Genomic DNA, 18,122 nt, shown 5'->3' on the forward strand with positions numbered 1-18,122 from the left:
GAGTTTTCTCTCTGCAGATCTCAGCAGGTGGGTTTCAGCGCAGCATACACAGGGTTTGGCTTCCAGTGGTGAAAACAGACAGCTGTACAGCCAAAGCAGCTGGTGACGCTAACTGAGTCATCGCAGCTTGGCTGGCCTTGGTGCGAGCAGATGGACCAGGCTGATGAGTCCAAATAGCAAGAATGATCGTTTTCTCACGCCTGTTAGGGCACCAGCGTGATCAGGAACCATTTTGTTTAACAGACCAGTGATCATAAATAAGTGTTGCCTCACAAAAATTTTCATACGCGCCTTGAAATGTTTAAAATTATGTTACATTGCAACCACAAATTTAAACAACATTGAAATTTTACTCCAAGCTTACACTAGAATCCTCTATAAAATCCAGTGAAACCAATTGACTTCAGCAGACACCTAATCAGTAAACGGTAAATAGATTGTGGTATAAATGGGGTGGAGGTTCACCTTCCAGCAGAACAATGTCCCTAAACATACAGCCACAGCTACAATGCCATGTTTAGAAAATAATGTGTTGAATGGCCCAGTCAAAGTCCAGACTTAAATACAATCTGTGGTAATCGATGTTCACAGACATTCTCCATCCAATCTGACTGAACTTGAGAAATTTTGCAATGAAGAATGGGCAAAAATATTTCTATCTCTAGATGTACAAAACTGGTAGATCGAAACCCAAGAGGACTTGCAGCTTCAGTTGCAGCAAAAGAGACTTGGTTATAAATACATGCCATACTTTATTCAACAATTTATTTGAACAAAAAAAAAATACTATGTATAATATTTATTGCACTACATAATTATGTACTAACTTATTGGGCTATCACATCAGTTTGCAGGTCTAACCTGACTAGGAGTGGAGAAGTTAAAGAAACATGTCTTTTATCATCAAAAATATCTGTAGCTAATAAGGTCTGTGGTGGTGAATGAAACCATTTTTTTTGCATTGGTTCTTCTAAGACACTTTCAGTGGTGTCAAAGTTTCTACTTTTCCAATCCAGAGGAGTGCTGTTATCTTCCCTGCGCCTTCATTTACATTAAAATGGTTCAAAAGAGGCCATTAAATACATTTTTGATATCTCCAGTTGAGAGCATTTCAGCCGTCCTCATTAATCCTCCTGCGTCTGACTCCCAGATTTAGGCTTTTGGTCCTCGAAAGCCAATTTACTTCCTGTATGAGTAAAAAATGTCATATTTCTTTACCTGTTTTCCTCAGAGGAAAGTCATCCTTTGAGTCGAACGCTCCCAGCACTGGATGCGTGTACGCTGACAGCGCCGCTTGAGGGGGTGAGCTCTGGTCCAAAGAGCTATGCTGAGTTTTCCTGCAACAAATCCAAATAAAAAAATCTTATAACCCACAGCATATTATGCAATATCATCACTTTTTTTTTTAGAACTACAATAACCATTGCACCTAGTTCATGCACACACGCCTACACACTTAAGGAAGTGAAAAAGACAGCTTCTATCTTCTTTTTCAAGGTGAGGATTTTTAAAGACACAGGAGACTGTGAGCAACTAAGGGAGGTGGAAAAGAAAAAGAGACAATGAAGAAAGAAAGAGGGACTAATTCACCTTAAGTGAAGCTTCGGTTTCCTGACTCGGCTGTATGAGACAGGTGGAGGACGGGAGGGGAGGTGAAGAGAGGACAAACCAGAAAGTGAGGAGAATCACAACAGGGTGAAAAACACAAAGAACTCTATTAAACTAATGATGCAAAACCACTCAAATCTCCTGCCTGGGCAAAATCTTTGACTTATTAAAGCGTCTTTAAAGTGCAAAAGAGACACCACTGTTGTTTTTTTCTTCTTCTAACTGCCCACTTCAAACATTCACCTCAGACAGAGCCGGCTGTCAATCTCCGCCAACCGGCACACAGAAAAAGCCTAGACATTTCAGCATTCTCTCTGTCGTTTAAACTCGGAGACTAACGATGATGTTGGCAATTTGATGTACACACAAAAGCACGGTGCTGACAGGCGCCTACACTACGGGGGTTTGGAACACCACACTGCTTACTGTGTTCCAAAAGCCATGAAGATGAGAGACTTTTATCTCTGCCATCGACAGATTTTACGTTTGATATTTCTCCCCAATGAGGGACTTTTTTCACGCTCAAATGAGACAGATGATGACTCAGAGACTGAATTCTTTGATGAAAGGAAGGTGCATGATTTGACAGATTTTTGAAGGCTTTGAAGTTTCAGAGAAATGTACTTTGCTATAAAATTATTCCTTATGTTATAGTTTTAACAGCTAAACCAGTAGATTTTTACCTTTATCAGTATTTTATTAATGCTAAAACTAAAATTTTGACAAATTTTGCTCCATAATGCACCATGGCAACATAGAGTTTCCATCACAGCTGCATCATGCACACTGTCTTTTGTATCAACCTCTGTCCTATAAAAGAAACAGTGCTCTTCTATTTCTGTGGAAAACAGACAGAAATGTGAAATTTGAGTGATAAAATGTGATCCACTGTGAAACACGGCGATGGCACTATCATTCTATGGTCCTAAATGTATCTTAGAATCTTTGGTAAGATTTGACAATTCATGTTAGTCAAGTATTTGATAGCGATGAACCCCAAAAGACTTGCATTGGTAGTTGCAGCAAAAGGCGGTTCTACAAAGTACTGACCCGTGGATTAGAGGACAATTTTAACTAACAAAAAAAGATATGTGTAGAAGCAATATAGCATTTTTACTCCCCTACTTTGTGCTGATCTGCTTCATAATGTCCCGTCATAGAAGTTGCTCTAACCAGACAGGATTTCTGGCTGGATTTCCAAAGCAAGCTTATTTTTTCAGGTAAATATACTATTAGGCTATGGTCGATTGTTGAACCTTGAAAAGGCTTACCTTTTTAGTGCCTCAGGATATACTGCAGCGGCTGCTGCAAGATTTGGGGTTCTTGACTTGCTATTAAGGACTGTTTATCCAACGCCTGACACAAACTCATGGATTCTGCCAAGACTGCCTCCGTGTCCCGACATCATGGTGTAGTCGGGGTTTTTGGCCCTCAGGGACTCATATTAGTTTTTTTGCACATGACATGGTTCTGAAGCAATCAGAAGCTGAGATTAGCTTTACTCTAAAGTTGCTAGGTTCAAACTTAAGAATATGGAGAGTAGCTCCATCATCCAGGTTCAGAGTAAAACTCCAACATATCTACAGGAGTGAACTGAAGCAGTTTGAGTGTCTGATCAGGATCCTCCCTGTCATTATCCTGGTAATCTAATTTCAGATAAGTGGACATACAAAGTTTGATGGATGGATGGATTTGGACAGCAAAATATAGACCAAAAGAATATTTATCACCAAGAGTTGCCAAGGTTACATAAAGTAAAACAACAAAAATACCTACAAGTAATACGTAACAGGTCAATCTGTGTAGCTAAGACTGCAAAACAAATAAAGCACTTCCTCTTGACTTCCTCTGCTAATATATGTTGCAGAGTCAGATTTCCTCTGCAGAAATGCCTGCTGTCTAAAAGCAGAACTGCAGGTCCTGTCATGTATCTCAATCTGCATTATATTGCAATTATAATGGGGATTCTGATGTTCGTTTTTTACAAAATACTTAAAATAATGTTAAATACCAACCAGACTTACAAAGCACTAAATAGTTCAGTAAAAATAAACTTTGACTCCTTTTATATCCAACTCTTGAAAGTTCTTATATTAACCATATGATTATCTGATTTTCAGATAAAATAACTTATTTGTTTTGGAAAAGATAATAATCAAAATCCAAAACAGAGTCCAGAAAGAAAAAAGTTAAAGAAATTTCATGACACCCTTAAACAAATGTTCTATTTGCATCATCAAAAATCTGGCAACAACTATCACGTTCGCTAGTCTGCACAATGACAATCTGTTCCTTCTGCTGTTTAGATGCAAAACAGCAACAATCTAAGTAACCATCTCTTACAAAACTGTAAAGACTTACACCACCATTATAAACATTCACTCATAAGTTTTAAAAGATTCAGTTAAGAGTTGACTTTATTTGAAAAGTATTCTGTCTATAGCAGGTATGGAAAATCAAAGCTACAATTCCAAAACCACAGAAATTTCAATCTGCCTCCATCCCAACCTATTGCTGCAACAAAGTTCGGCTTGTTGAAGGAGGTTACAACCCTTTTCACTCTTGCTAACCCAGTAATAGAATAAAAACTGAAGTAGTGTCACCAATCACTTATATTAGGGTAACAAAGTATTATAAATGTTTGTTATGATGCTAACTGCTAACTGGCTACTGGAGCAGATGGCCTGACTAACTATCCTGCTGATATTAGCTTGTTATAATTGAGAAACTTTATTAAGAGCAGAACTGTAAACCTGTTCATTATATGTTTCTACTTTAGTCACTTCTAAGTATAAATACTATAGCTGCTACTATATCTGAAGTAATCTAGATTTTCTATTCATTTTACAGCAGCAGTAATAATTGATGCTTTATTATTTCAAATAAAAGTGATTAGATCATTTTGGTTCTAAATGTTTGTGTTATTAAGCTATTTTTGCTCAATGTTATCATACGGTAAGAATTTCTTATGCCATACCTTGTTCAGACTAAAAAGTGATCAAAGCAAATCTGAAAAAATTCCCTTCTAGAGAGGCAACCAGTCACACTTACCCATACCAGTAGCGGGGGTCACTGGGCATACAGTGGTTTAGGTTTCGCTGAGCCAGGGCTTTCTTCTTGTTCAGCACAAACTCCTGAAGTCGCATCTTTACCTCCGTGCTGGCCACAGCACCTGGACAAAGATAATCACCAAAAGTAAAGCACATGTGACTGATGGTGTAAGTGACCATTACTACTAAACAGAAGTGTCTGGGTTAAGTACCCAAAATATGAGTCCAAAACCACCAGGATTTTAGCAAAAATGAATCAATGTCAGAAGCAGGGGGATTTACTGCCCCTGAATCTTACCGTTGCCTCAGTGTTTGACACAAACATGAAGGTTTTAACAGCTCCCATTCGTACTACACACAAATCAGGGGCTGCATTTCCATCTTGTGCTCTCCTCAGTTTCCACTCTTATTTCACAGCTTTACAAACAAATTATCCAGGAAGTGAGAGACGGGGAGGAAAAGCTGAGAAACAGGCAGAGGAAATCTCAGTGAGAGCAGGAAAAGCTGGAGAAAGGGCTGCTTTTATGGGAAAATGACAGTGGGAGTGACAAGAGGTGATGTGTCAGGCTTGAGAGAGGAAGTGGTAAATTCAGCATGTGAAAGTGACAAGGGCTAATATATGTTCTCTAAATCACGCTGCAGCTGTAAGTGCTGACATCCCAATACAAATGCCTCCCCACTGAAGCAAATTGGCTTTTATGAGGCTGCTTTCTATGCATTTTAGTGCAGTACTTAACAAAGCTTCTCCTGTTTACAACCCAAAGCTCTTTCCATAGACGTCAAACAGTACGTTCTCTCTGCCTAGAGCAGAATCGAGACTTTACTGGCAAAATCTATTAACTACAGTGTACTCAAAATATTGAATGACACATCTTCCCGACTGGAAATAAAAGCAACAGCGCCATTACATTTCAATTTCAGGTCACATTTAACCTGTAAATGCAAGTACAGTGAGGGCACTCTGCAGTCAGCTCATGATGACTCGTACAAAAACTATTACTTTCATTTTATAGATTGACAAAGTTGGCTGAGGAATTCTGGGACTTATAAGCAATGGATTTCACACAAATTGAAACAGGAAAGAATAGTAGTCTGTAGCACATAGACTGTGTTGTGCATTTCATCACATTTTTATAATTCTGCTTTGGTCCCACTTTCTTCCACAAAGTGGTGATAACAATGAAAACGTTTGAGCCACTCAAGTGACCCAATCTAAAAAAAATTGTGGCAAACTGTGACTCCTACAAAAAGTGAAAACTTACAAGAAAGAACAGATTTATATTTATATAAGAAAGAACAAATTTTCACATGAAACATTCTTGAGTTCTTGAATCTAACTTGATGAGTACTGAGCTTGACTTGTGAAAAACAATTCTTTTATTATTCCTGATCTCTCTGACTGCCATCTACAGCAGAAGTATGATACTGACTACTCACAATTTCTCTTCATGAGCCTTATATGCTTATATATGCTTATATTAAGCATTAATTGGCCAAACATTAGCATCCCGACTGTTTGGCAGATGCAACATAAAGTCTAATCTGAACTGAATTTGAACTCTTAACCTGATTTTGAACATGTAAACCAAGGACATGTTTGCCTCAGTGTCTCGCTCCTCTAACCTTGCCTTGGTTAGAGGATCCTGATCCTCCCTGTGGTGAATGTGTGAGGTCAGACTGTTCTGACTGCTGTGCCATGGCTGCAGGTGTTGGGACAGAGGGGCTGGAGGAGCCGAGCTGTCTGACACCTGTTGTGATCATTGGCCATAGCACAGATGTTAACAGGAGGGCAGAGTATATTAAATTCTATGCTTCCACGCTTAAAAATGCTGTTTTGATTGAATTCCTCACTTACTTTCTTGTCCCCTTTCCTTGTTTTTCAGCTGCTGGAGTTTCTGTTCCCGCTGCTGCTTCTCCAGCTGTTGCTCATGATGCTGCTGCTCCATCTTCCTGTGATGCTCCAGCAGCTCTTGTTGATGCTTGAGGGCCAACAGGTCCTGTTGATGCTGGAGGGGGGAGGCGCAAATAGGTTACAGAAGGAGGAAAAAAACAAGATAAAAGAGTTATAGGATGCTGCAAACAAATAACTGGTAAAGATTTCAGCTGAAACAACTGCAATGAAGCAAAGTGTGGGTGTAGTAATGAAAGCAGTAAATTCAAGGGACTCGAAAGACACATTGTAGTTATTTTCAGCCTAAACCGATCAGATCTTCTGGCTCCCCAGCTGTCTGGTCGCAGTAAACCCAATGGGAGTTTTTCTTTTATAAAATTTGCACAGAGTGAGTTTATGGGGCCAATGTTCTGCTGCCAACAGATCAAATTACACCAGTGTACCCTCTAAATTGTACACATACATTTGTTTTCCTTTGCCCTTCACAAGGTGCTGACTACAGTGGAGGAACAAATCCCACCTCACTCTCTATCGGCGGCTCACACACATCCTTTTACCTTAATATGCTCCTGGAGCTGGACTTCATGTTGTCGCGACAGTTGCTCGTGTTGCCTATGAAACTCAGCAATCAGTAGCTGCCTCTGGAGCTCCTGCTTGTGCTTCAGAGCCACCAGTTCCTGTTGCAAGTGCTGGTCCTGACGGCCTGCAGGTCCAGTCAAGTTTATTTGTATGGCACATTTCAGCAACAAAGCAGTTCAGTGTGTATAAAACATTATAAAATCGTCATAAAAACATCATAAGCAGACATTGCATTTTGTAAAGTGCCATTGTTAAAATCATCAATCAAATATGTTGTTCAGTGTTCCATTTATTATGGTTCAAAAGCAACTCTAAACAGGTGGCTTTTCAACAAAGATTCAAAGGAACTCAGTGTTTCAGCAGTTTTGCAGTTTTCTGGAAGTTTGTCCCAGATTTGTGGTTCATAGGAGCTTAATGCTTATTCTCCATGTCTCCATGGTTCTGGTTCTGGGGATGCAGAGCAGAACCAGAACCAAAAGACCTGTTTAGTGATTTGTAAACTAACAAAAGTATTTCCTAGTCTATTCTCTGAGCTACAGGCAGCCAGAACCGGGTTGATGTCCTCTATCTTCCTAGTTTTAGTGAGAACGCGAAAAGTAGCGTTCTGGATCAGCTGCAGCTGGAGGATTTGTAGGCAGACCTGTGAAGAAACTGTTGCAGTAATCAATGCAAATAAAGATAAATGCATGGATGAGTTACTATAGATCTTTCTGGAACATTAGAAATGTTCTTCTAGTGATAGAAGGCCGACTTTGTAATTGTCTTTATGGATCTTTGAAGGCTTCCCCAAGGTTTCAGGCACTACCACTACTTTCCAGCTGTAATAACAGGAGCTGTGCGTTGACTCTAGATCGTTCCTTTTTAGGTCCAAAGACAATAACTTCAGTTTTGTTTCTGTTCAGTTGGAGAAAGATATGGCACGCCAAGCATTTATTTGTTCTAAGCATCTATTCAGTGCTCGAATGGGTTCAGAGTCACCTGATGACATTGAAATGTAGACTTGTGAATCATCAGTGTAGTTATGGTAACTAATCTTATTTCTTGTTATAACCTAAGCTAGTGGGAGCTTGTAGTACAAGTATCAAATAGCGCATCACTCCAAGTGCGGAGGTGGTTGCATTAGGTGAAATCAGCCAGGAGACCTGAAGGACTTACCAGCAACCGGTCCGTTGCCCAGCTCGGACGATGCAGGACAGGCTGTGGAGGGGGCTGGTGTGGGATGGGGCTGGGACACCAGGCCGAAGGGAGGCTGCTGGTGGTGGTGGTGAGAGTGGTCCACAATGCGGAGGTCCATGGGAAGGATGGCAGAGGCGGCGGAGGGAACCTGCGAGGGGAGCGCCGCTGTGCTCACATCCACTAAACAAACAGAAACGTTGGCAGATTAAGCACCTGACATCTGAACCAAATCCGACAAACAAACTGAAAAAGCAGCTTTGGCAGCAGCACTTAGTATTAGTCTTTGCAGTGGAGTGGTCGATTGGAGCGTTGGCCCACTTGGGATTTATATCTGTGTCATATTTGTACACTGAAGATAAGAGCATTAGCATAACACCAAAACATAAAATGTGTGTGTGATTTGACAGGAATCATAAGGAACAAAAATATTCCACAGCTTTAGTGTTGCAGTAGAAATTTGGTGACATTCATGCAGGCTTAGTCTTCATAATTTGACACTTATGATGTATGATATGATTGCAAATGTAAAGTGATTCCTCTTTAGGTTGTTTAACAGCTCTGAGAGGATATACATGTATCAAAATTAGATGCCCTTATTGGACATAAAATATGATGTTTTTTTAAGGGTTGCAGCATTCAAAGCAAAAAGTACATGTTCAGACTGATAAAATTAACTCTTGAAGCTTAAAATATAACAATTATTATATCTCGGCACGACTGATATGATCCTATTCTTAGAGTAAAGGAAGTATGAAGCAAAACAGAAATAAGTTCGAAGTCAAATCACATTTAAAATGTGATCAGATTTGAAGAGACATTTAAAATGCATATGGAAAAGTGACATGTAAGAAGAAAATTTGAAGAAACAAAAAACAAACAGTAAAATACAAAGCAAAAGATCAAACCAAGAGAATCTCCCACAATGTGTTATCTTTGACAATGTTTACGTCAATTAAAAACAACAGGAAGTAATACAAAAAATACAAAAAACTGAAACAAATTTATAGTTTTCAAAACTCAATGGATGTGTAAGAAAAATTGGGAAAAATAAGAATTTTTCTAAAAGCCAATAAGGACAGGGACACATGAGGCAAGCCATCACACAACTACTAATTTACTAAATTGGGGAGAACTATGACAATGACAACCTTAAGCTGTCTTTTAGAAACATTCACAGATGAAACCTTTTTCAAAAAGAGAAACACTGAATGCAGGGGGGGAAAACTGCGGATATAATTTTCCTCCAAATATTTGTGTTTTGTGTTTTGCCATACATGATGTGGCTCCAGAAAACTCAAATGACAGAAAGAAAGACAGTGACACTGAAGACTGGAAGATAGAAAACTGAGACATGTTTAAGAATAAGTCAGCTGCATTATATAAGAATCTTTTTGTGTGTTAAGAATCAAAAACTGAAGGTACAAAAAGAAATCACAAAGTCAGATGCAGAATAGAGCTTTAAATAGTTAGGAGTTTATGTTCTGTCCCCTCTTGGTCTTTCAATCTGCAACATTTAATCTGCTTTATAGGCATAATCCATACAACAGGGATAGAAGGAGCAAACAGCTAGAGGACTGATGCAATCAGATTATTTCACTCCAACAAGTAAAACAGCAGCTTAAAGTGCTGCAGAACCACACACAGTAGTGAAACATAAAAAAACACAAATTCTTTGCCAGGTTTAAATCCTCTGTACGCTGTCTTACCACATGCACTAGCAACTAGCTAGAAATTAGTTTTATTAGTGAAAGTGAATATATAGAGGAGTTTTACACAAACATAAAAGCCAAAACTGAAGTTGGGAGTGCAAGTTGAGAGTAATCTTTAATTTCACAAACTCAAAGTCTTGTCTTGCTGTCAGTGTTTCCTGATCAATATCTGCTCCATGGAGAACCACCTTCCACCGTGCCAAGCCCTCTGCCAGGGATCAATACTCCGAAGCCAATGCAAAGTATCCTGAGCATATCATGCACGTCCTGCTGTCCCCAGTGACCAATGAGGTGGCAAACTGAGGGGTAGCCAATTTGCTGAGGTAGCCAATGACATCTTTGGTACTGGGCAGGTTTTTAGTAGAGAAGGGAAACTTGACACCACCCAACGGACGGCAGGGAGAAAAGAAAGGGTGTGGCCAGGCCAGACATGCTGGTGCTTTGCTGATGCGTATCGCTGTGCTTGTTCGGACCTGTCTCAGAGCTGGACATTAGAGGGGTTTGTTTTTTAGTAAGGAAAGTCTGGAGGACACTTCTGTAGACTTCATAGCCTTTCAAAAAAAGCTTGACTGACGAAGACATGAACTTTTTGCAACTTTTCAGTCATTCCTTTATAACCACTTCTCACATTCATTGTGTACACATACTGTACATCTACATATGCCAGCCAAGTGTTCACTTAGATAGCTAATGAATATTAAACATCAATATCAAATTAAACCGTGTTTGCCCATAGGCTGAGTGCCAATCTGTGAATTATGGTCATTGTTATAGTACATATTGTCCACCATAACAACAACCCAATCAGTGGCAGCTTTGCAGATACTGAGTTCATTTGCAGTACAGTTGATAAAGCGATGAACATCTGCTGCTCTCACTACAGCTGGAAGGGACTCCAGCGTTAAGACTGTTACACCTGTGAGTGCTTGGGGTGGGGCGAATTGCTCAGAGCAGCATCATCTTTTCACATCTGACTGACGATAGACACAGAAAAAGTTGATAAGTGTGCTTATGGACAAAAGCAAAACAAAACAACAACAACAAAAAAAAAAAACCTGTTGCTAGACGAGTCGGGAAGCTTGATAAATATAGAAATGAAGTCTGAGCCAAGGCCAGCTTAATGGCAAGTCTTTATCAACTGACTTTGTCACCACATCAGGGCCACTGCAGAACTACTTCCTGCTTTACTACAAACTAAGTTTTGATAGAGACTCACTTTTATGTCTGGGGCTGAAATTTGCCTAGACTTACTTCATTCACTACACAAAGTCACATGTTTACAGCAACTGGACACCATTTCACAAAAGACAAAAATTTTATCAACATAGTGTTTTAACTTGGTGGGATATTTATTAGAAAATTAGGTTACTTTATGTCAGTGGTTCCCAAAGATTTTCTTCAGGGCCCCAATATGGATTACAATAAAATCCCCCCCAAAAAAGAAAAAAAACAAATCAACTGGGCACACACATCGTTCAACCAGACATAAACCTATACACATATTTTGTTTTCAAACTCCAGAATCTAACTTCAGGAAAATCAGAGTTTACACATTAAGGGGGACAGAGTGGAGCTCATAGTGGAGTCAAGGAATACAATAAATAAAAATGACTAAAAGATACGATTTAGGGTATTTTTAAGACTATTTTTTAACAGATCTCAAGTATGTTAGAGTGACTAAATGCAGATGTATTCTGGATGGAAAACACTTATTGTAATCTTCCATTCACCCACTCAGTCTCACTGCCATGCTCTAATGAAAACATGAATTGTATCTTGAAAGTTCAGTGACTGAGTTATACCGTATTGACATCTAGGGCTAGAGCTTATGAAAAATGCAAAACTTAACTTCCCGTCAAAAGAGACAACAAAAATATTTCCTTATGGCTGACTGAAATTTACATGCAACTGTTTACCTGCTGCCTGTAAATGACATACATCCTTTCCGTCATCCTATTTTTGGAATGTTTCCTGTACTTTAGTAAATTACAATATTGATGGCTAATTTACTTTACAAAGTAATCTGCACTGCAGCATTTACAGCTATGAAAAAATTGCACACCAAAATAGGCTGCAATTTTTAATAAATGACACACCAAACACATTATTTACATATGTTTCCATAACTATTAACCATTCTATGTAAGATTTTTCTAAATTGTCAATTAAATGTCACAAACCTTAATAAATTAAGAAAATATATGGAGCTTCCTTGATAGAGGCAGTATGTTTGAATTCAGTCCAAAATAAAGGGATTATACAGCATTGTATTTGAAATCTGTTAAATATTGTCTCTAAATTAAGATTGATTTTCAAATCAAGGATTCAGAATAGTTTCTTTTAAACATCGCTAGTGACTAACAAAGCTGTGGTCAGAGTATCTACAGGCTAAAACAAAGCGAAGAAAGCAACACAGGAAGCATCAGAGATGGAGAAAAATCACGGAGTAATCACAGCTCCAGCAACTCAGAGGCCAACCACAACAGCTCAGAAATAAAGACCAAGAGATAATGCTGTCTACAGAGACGTAATCTAAGAATGAACTCTCTCTCCATAAAAAGAAGAAACGTACGATATGCAGAGTGCCAATCCTGCAGTTCAACATCAGCTACAAACCCTGATTTAATTGTGTTTCCGTATGTTTTCACAACTGTTGAACTGTTTGTTTTACAAATCTGGACATTCTATGTTTCAACAATACACAGGAAGCATCTGTATCATTTGTGCGTAATGTTAAAAGAGACAGCAGCTCTCAGAAAACAACCTGAAGGAGCTGTTTACAGTAAACCCAGCTTTGTCGAAGGCGGCAGACATGCAGGGTGGCCAGCACCTGGGAGCGAATTAGCCCAGTTTACAAACCCTCAATGAAAGTGACATGAGGTTAATGTTGCTGTGCCAACACAAGGACAGGAGGTCGCACAAGATGACTCACAGTGACGGTGCACAGCTTAAACGCTCCTGCTGCAGGAAAAACTCCGAACTGCCGATTAACACCTGTTGCTCTCAGGTCTGATGTTTCACTCAGATGTGCAAATTAGAGATGTAAGTCGAAGTATTGTGGAAAAGTTATTCCCTGTCTGTTAATGTGTAAAAACTACATGCAAACTTCAATAAAAATATTTTGAATTGGAAAAAATGAAACTTAGGTTCATGACACAGAGTGATTGATGATTTAAAGATTCATGCCTGACAGGTAATGACAAATGCAACAAAATATGTAATTGCAACAATTACATTAATTACAATTATTCAGGGCTGGCTCATGAAAAAAATTCTATTTTTGAAGATTTAATTTGTGGGAAATTAGATTTGTTTTTTTTAAAACAAGTCACTTTTTAGGTTTCCACTGTGACATTAACTCCTCCAAGAACTACCATCTTGTTTGACAAGCATTTTCTTTTTCTTTTACAGCTTCTACTTATTTCGACTTTGAAGTCGGGTCAACTCACAGTGCAATTTTTAAAGAAACACTGAGGGAAAAATAATTCACATATTATTGACTCTTAAGAAAGAAGTCCGTTGCAATTACCCTATTGCACATACTGATATTTCTACAATGATTGCAACTTGACATGTTGTGCAACTCTACATAAAACCTGGACATAAAACCTGGAAATAGGTGTTTTTTATAGAGAAATGTCAGCCTGCTGAAACGTACATTGACGTACTGTATGGTATATAAATGCAATTCAGTTGCATTTATATGCACCGATGCAGATTGGGATGGAAGTGATCATCCTGTGGTTCACTGAGGCTGCTTCAGCTTCACCACACAGTAGAGTTTCTACCGTGTGGTGAAGAGGCCCTACAGTCTCTACACCACACTGTAGAGGTGTCCAGCTTTTGCTTTAAAATCCTGTTGAGACTAAGGGTGGATTTGCATCGTTTGGTCCACTTTAATCAAACTAATTCATTTTCCTATAAAGTCCAGTTTGCTTGTAGAGGTGTGAATGTGCAATCGAACTCTAATGCCGATCAAAACAATAAACTCTGGTCCACACAAACCTGCATCTTAGTTTGGTTGGAGTGAACTCTAGCACAGTTTTAATGCATATGCGAACTGGAGACAGCTTCAAAAGCAGGAAGCAGACAACAGCACAGGGCATTCTGGGTAAATACAACCAAAACAAGAAGGAAATGCCTCATGCTCTTTTGTCAAAGAGAAATCCTACAACCCTAAAATTTGATTCTACTCCATTTTCGTTTACATTTTGTGAAGAAAGAAGTTATCATGTCTTCTTTTGAGGTTTTTGTGTAGTTTCCTTCAGCCGTTCTTAGTGCAGCGCCACCAAAGGCGAGGAGGAGGAATAGTGTTTTCAATTAGTTTGGTTCATTTGACACAGTGCAGTGTGGAAACGAACCACACCAGCTGAAAATATAACAAATTTAGCACTTTTCTATCCACTTAACTTTCCACAAATATGCTGGCATGAAGCAACTTGAAAAACTATAGTATAACATTTTTGTAATAAATGTACTATATGCAACACAAGCTGAATTGTGGGCTTTCATTGGCTGCAATAATCAAAGCTAACTTGAATAAACAGATGATTTGTGTGACTCTGTCATGAAACTGTGTACGAGTTCCACTTTCTTGACTTGAATATTTTTGATGATATTCTAATTTTTTTATATGCACCTCGAAGAACGTAACCAGCAGCTTCAGCACGTGTGTGAGCAGCTAACAGAATACTTAAGCTCTGGAGGATAAATAAAGAAATGAAGGAGGATGTGAGAGACAAGAAGCTGCTTCAAAAGGAAGCCGAAGTCAGTGAGAGTAAAACTACAATAATCAAGAGAAATGTCAGGGCCTTTCTCATTAGTCTGTTCATCCATCAGGCCAGCTCTGACTCAGCCCATCCCACGTCCCCCTCAGCAGAAGACTATGGATCACACAGGCAGGGTTATTTATAGCGCAGGATTCCCAGGGGGGAGATCCTCGCCCCTCTGGGTCTCCCTGCATCCACAGAAAAATCCCTGCATGTTTACACACCGCGCCTCGAAAACTGAGTCTGCACACTTAGTCACAAGCTATGTGTGCATAAAAGGATGGAGGCAAACGCCATGGTGACTGGTTGGATTGTAGCCAGTGGTTGGTTGGACAGCGAAGTAAGGGAGGGGCCTGAGGAAGACGGCTGACCAATAATGGTGGGGTGCTAGTTCAACTCCACAATCAGCCTGCATGTGCTGCATAAGCTGCTGAAGGCACCCCAAAGCTTGGGATGGGTACTTGGTGACGGTGAGTGTTATGGTGCGCTGCCACCTCTTTGTTTTCTCCTCATCTGTTTTCACTTTTTTATGACGAAAGCGAGTCTGCACTCCCAAGGTCTGACTCAAGTGGATCAAACAGTCAAAAAGGTGTTTAAGACTGTTGTATTTGCAGCTGGGTAAACATTCACAATCATTATTATTATTTTAACAGCCAAAACAAAAACACACACAAAAAATGAGAACACTCAAGAGAAATGTGCAAAATAATGTCTGTTTCTGTGGACTTTTCTCCAATCTAAGGCACGCATTAAACAGGATGAACTTTTTGAAAGCTTCATATGCATCTTAGCACACTCAGGAATAAACACAAACAGCCTCATGTGTTCACAGCAGACTGTATGGAGGGACAGGCACAGCCATCTGCTCCATTCAGCTGAAGGCTGCTGAGCGTCCATACATCAGTACCATTCAATAAACACTGTCACCACTCAAAGCCGCACACCCACAAACTCTCTTCTCAACAGGACACACACACACACACAGTCACACCTGCATTATAAACATAAACGCATTTCAGCATAAAAGTATAAACTATGAAAGGCTGCTGAGGAAAAAAAGACATTTGCAAAGCATTTTATAGAGGAACTCCTTGTAGAGAAGTCAAACTGCAGGAAAAAGCTCTCACCCATCAGTTGTGCCGTGCTGTCCGCTTGTTGCACGTTGGTGTGAGAGTGTGTTTGAAGATCTGAGCAGGAGCTTTTTAAAAAGTGCTTTAGTTAGTTTTTTGTTTTTTTTATCAGCTGAAAGAAATACAGAAAGCAGTGTTCCCCTCCACTTCAGACCCGAAGCAGGAAGAAATTTCTGACAGAGTCCGTCTCGTCTCTCTGCCTCCTCTCACTGAGCCTGTTTTGCTCCGCTCTCCAGCCGCCTCGCTCTCTTTCTCTCTCTCTCTCCGTTGGTCTGGTCTCCTCCCACTCTCCCTCCCTCTCTCAGTGACATCACAGGGCAGTCTCAGGCATGTTAAGGATTTTACGAGCGTCACTAGCTCCCTACCTCCTAATTCACTGGCTGACAAAAAAAAAAAAAAGAGGCAGCGTCAGCTTCTGGCCAAACAAACCCAGAGATTTTGTGCAGGGCCTCTTCATGTTTTGACTGAGCAGTTGCACTTGCTCACATTTAATCTTCTACATGTTGCACACACACATACACGCACACCTTCCTGGCTTTTGTCTGTTTTAAAAACCTCCTACACAACAGGAACTCTTCACACAGATAGCTGCTGTGAACTTGACTCAACAATAGATGCAGCTTGCAAGCGAAACATTTTGCAGCCACTGAAGATAAAAATCATCACGAACAGAGCGCCAGCTAGTTCTTTTACAGATAAATAGGGGCTGAGACTTTATGCAACTTTATTCTAATACAAACTGAGGGAAGTGTTACTCTGAATAATTCAATGGAGCAATTCTTAGAAAACAGGAACAGAAAGAAAAGTCAGATTATCACAACAGGAACAGGACTAAAAGATGTGAGCGTCTTACAACACAGAAGAAGCTGGAGATGCCAGACATATTATATACACACAAATAGAAATGTATGACAATTAATACAATTTCAATGTACATCAGCGAAAATCAGTCATTTCTAACTCACTAGAGGAATTCATCCAGTTTGTATTTGGAAAATAATTGATAATTATTATATGGAGATCTTCCACTTTGTTATATTTAAATTTGAACAAAATTTTGATTGAGTATTTTTATTTTTATTGATTATTCTCATGTACTTTTTTATAAGTATGCATTTTTTTAAATTAAGTATATTTTTTCATGATTGATATTTTGATGTTCCTTCATTTCCATCAGAACTGGGAACAAAAAGTGATTAGGAAAAATAGCCTGCCTGCAGCGCGGATGGCTGTTTACTCAGCGAGTGAAATAACTGTGGCAAAATTCACAGAACTGGGTCGTTCATCATTCTGACAAGTGGTTGCTTTCTGATGGCTTTCTGTCATGCGAAAGTGAGAGGACACATGTGAAATGCACATGTTCCTGCGGGCAGCACTGACAGAGAGCCGCACAGCAGAACATTGGGCAAGAGTGAAAGTTTATGCAAATGTTTTCCAATAAAAAAGGAGTGGCAGTTGATTATGGTTATTTTCATTCTCACGGTGAAGAAAAGAGGTGTGAAGGCAGCTTTTCTCCTAAACTTTACAAGATGTGAATGTAAAACAACACAAACAAAATAAAATGACCGAATTCAAGAGCTTTTCAGTTCTGAAGTACTAAAGAAGATAATCGGAAACATGAGCACCCAGTTAGGCTGGAGAGTCTGCCATGCATGAAAAACATGTTCAGAAATAATCTAAAAATAAATATGAAAGAAAATCAATTGTAATTTATTGTGACTGATAAGCCTCATGACAGCCGATGCTCACTCCGGACAAAATGACATGACAAAATGACAAAATTTTGCAACTTATATCAGTATCGCAATATTTACTCATATTGTCGGCATCAAAAGATTTATTCATATTATGCAGGCATAACTGGAAGTAATGTTACAAATTTCGAGTCATTAATCTAGTAAAGCATCTTAAAAAAAAGCTGAAATTAGAGTGATGGCAAAGAGACCTTCCAACCTTAAAGATCTGAAGCTTGTCACAAAATATATAAATCATTACAATTCCAGAAAAATGGGCAAAAGGGCAATCAGCAATTATTAAATGGGACTAATTGCTGTGATGCAGGTAAAGATTTATTTTTAATTACAGAAATTATAAAAATAATTGAAATATAAAAAATAGGGGGGGGGATATTAAAAATGAAATCAGTCAAAAAGATTGAAATGGGCAAAAAACTGAATTTGTAATAATAAAACATACTAAAGTAAATCATA

At 39.1% G+C, this 18,122-nt stretch overlaps 1 protein-coding gene across 5 annotated transcripts in view; it reads right to left on the bottom strand.

The window, feature by feature from the left end:
- hdac4 (histone deacetylase 4) overlaps positions 1 to 18,122 on the bottom strand; it is a 123,165-nt gene that overhangs the window by 56,219 nt on the left and 48,824 nt on the right. For 4 of the 5 annotated variants that reach the window (XM_028022588.1, XM_028022589.1, XM_028022590.1 and 1 more), the window contains exons 3-7: positions 8,284 to 8,484; positions 7,107 to 7,252; positions 6,514 to 6,664; positions 4,660 to 4,780; positions 1,219 to 1,337 (exon numbers count right to left, since the gene is read on the bottom strand). In XM_028022588.1, coding sequence (XP_027878389.1) covers positions 1,219 to 1,337; positions 4,660 to 4,780; positions 6,514 to 6,664; positions 7,107 to 7,252; positions 8,284 to 8,484 — 738 coding nt within the window. Of the gene's footprint in view, positions 1 to 1,218; positions 1,338 to 4,659; positions 4,781 to 6,513; positions 6,665 to 7,106; positions 7,253 to 8,283; positions 8,485 to 15,909; positions 16,145 to 18,122 lie in introns of those variants that run through there. The other variant, XM_028022591.1, reaches the window with a different exon arrangement.

The sequence above is a fragment of the Xiphophorus couchianus genome, chromosome 7, assembly GCF_001444195.1.
Source record: "Xiphophorus couchianus chromosome 7, X_couchianus-1.0, whole genome shotgun sequence".
Classification (NCBI taxonomy): domain Eukaryota; kingdom Metazoa; phylum Chordata; class Actinopteri; order Cyprinodontiformes; family Poeciliidae; genus Xiphophorus; species Xiphophorus couchianus.